Here is a 430-nt window from a genome sequence, read left to right as displayed (position 1 = left end):
ATGGCCGTTCTTGAAGTAGCTGAAACCGGCATCTCCATCCAGATTTCGACTATGTTAAACACCTACAAAATCCCACAGGTTTGACTTTGCCAGGCAGAAAAGTTTTAGTTATTCAGCTTTCAGAGTTCCTCTGTTGTAAATGAAGATCAAAGTTTTATCACGGACAAGATGGGCATTACAAACGCAGATTCAATTTATTAAATAGGAGAGAAGGAATAGAGCCGACATATTCCCTCCTACCATGACTCCAGCCCAGACTGGGATAACTTCTAATTGTTGAAGTTCACAAAATCCTCTACTTGAAGAAACAAATGGGGAGAGAATATGGGAGACAATGAGCTTTCATTGTAGGAACATAGTACCTATATCTTAAATTTTGAATGTTAGGGGTCTCAAATAAAATGCCATTTTCTTTGCTTTCTTTTTAGAT

General features: G+C 37.9%; 1 protein-coding gene across 1 annotated transcript in view; it reads left to right on the top strand.

The window, feature by feature from the left end:
- LOC114922821 (vomeronasal type-2 receptor 26-like) overlaps window positions 1-430 on the top strand; it is a 10,806-nt gene continuing 10,376 nt past the window's right edge. Inside the window, exon 1 of the mRNA XM_029284840.1 lies at window positions 1-78. Coding sequence (XP_029140673.1) covers window positions 1-78 — 78 coding nt within the window. The remainder of the gene's footprint in view (window positions 79-430) is intronic.

Source organism: Protobothrops mucrosquamatus, unplaced genomic scaffold, assembly GCF_001527695.2.
Source record: "Protobothrops mucrosquamatus isolate PMUCROS unplaced genomic scaffold, P.Mucros_1.0 scaffold1008, whole genome shotgun sequence".
NCBI lineage: Eukaryota > Metazoa > Chordata > Lepidosauria > Squamata > Viperidae > Protobothrops > Protobothrops mucrosquamatus.
The sequence above is the reverse complement of the archived record's forward strand: the minus strand, read 5'-3'. Positions and strand labels throughout refer to the sequence as shown.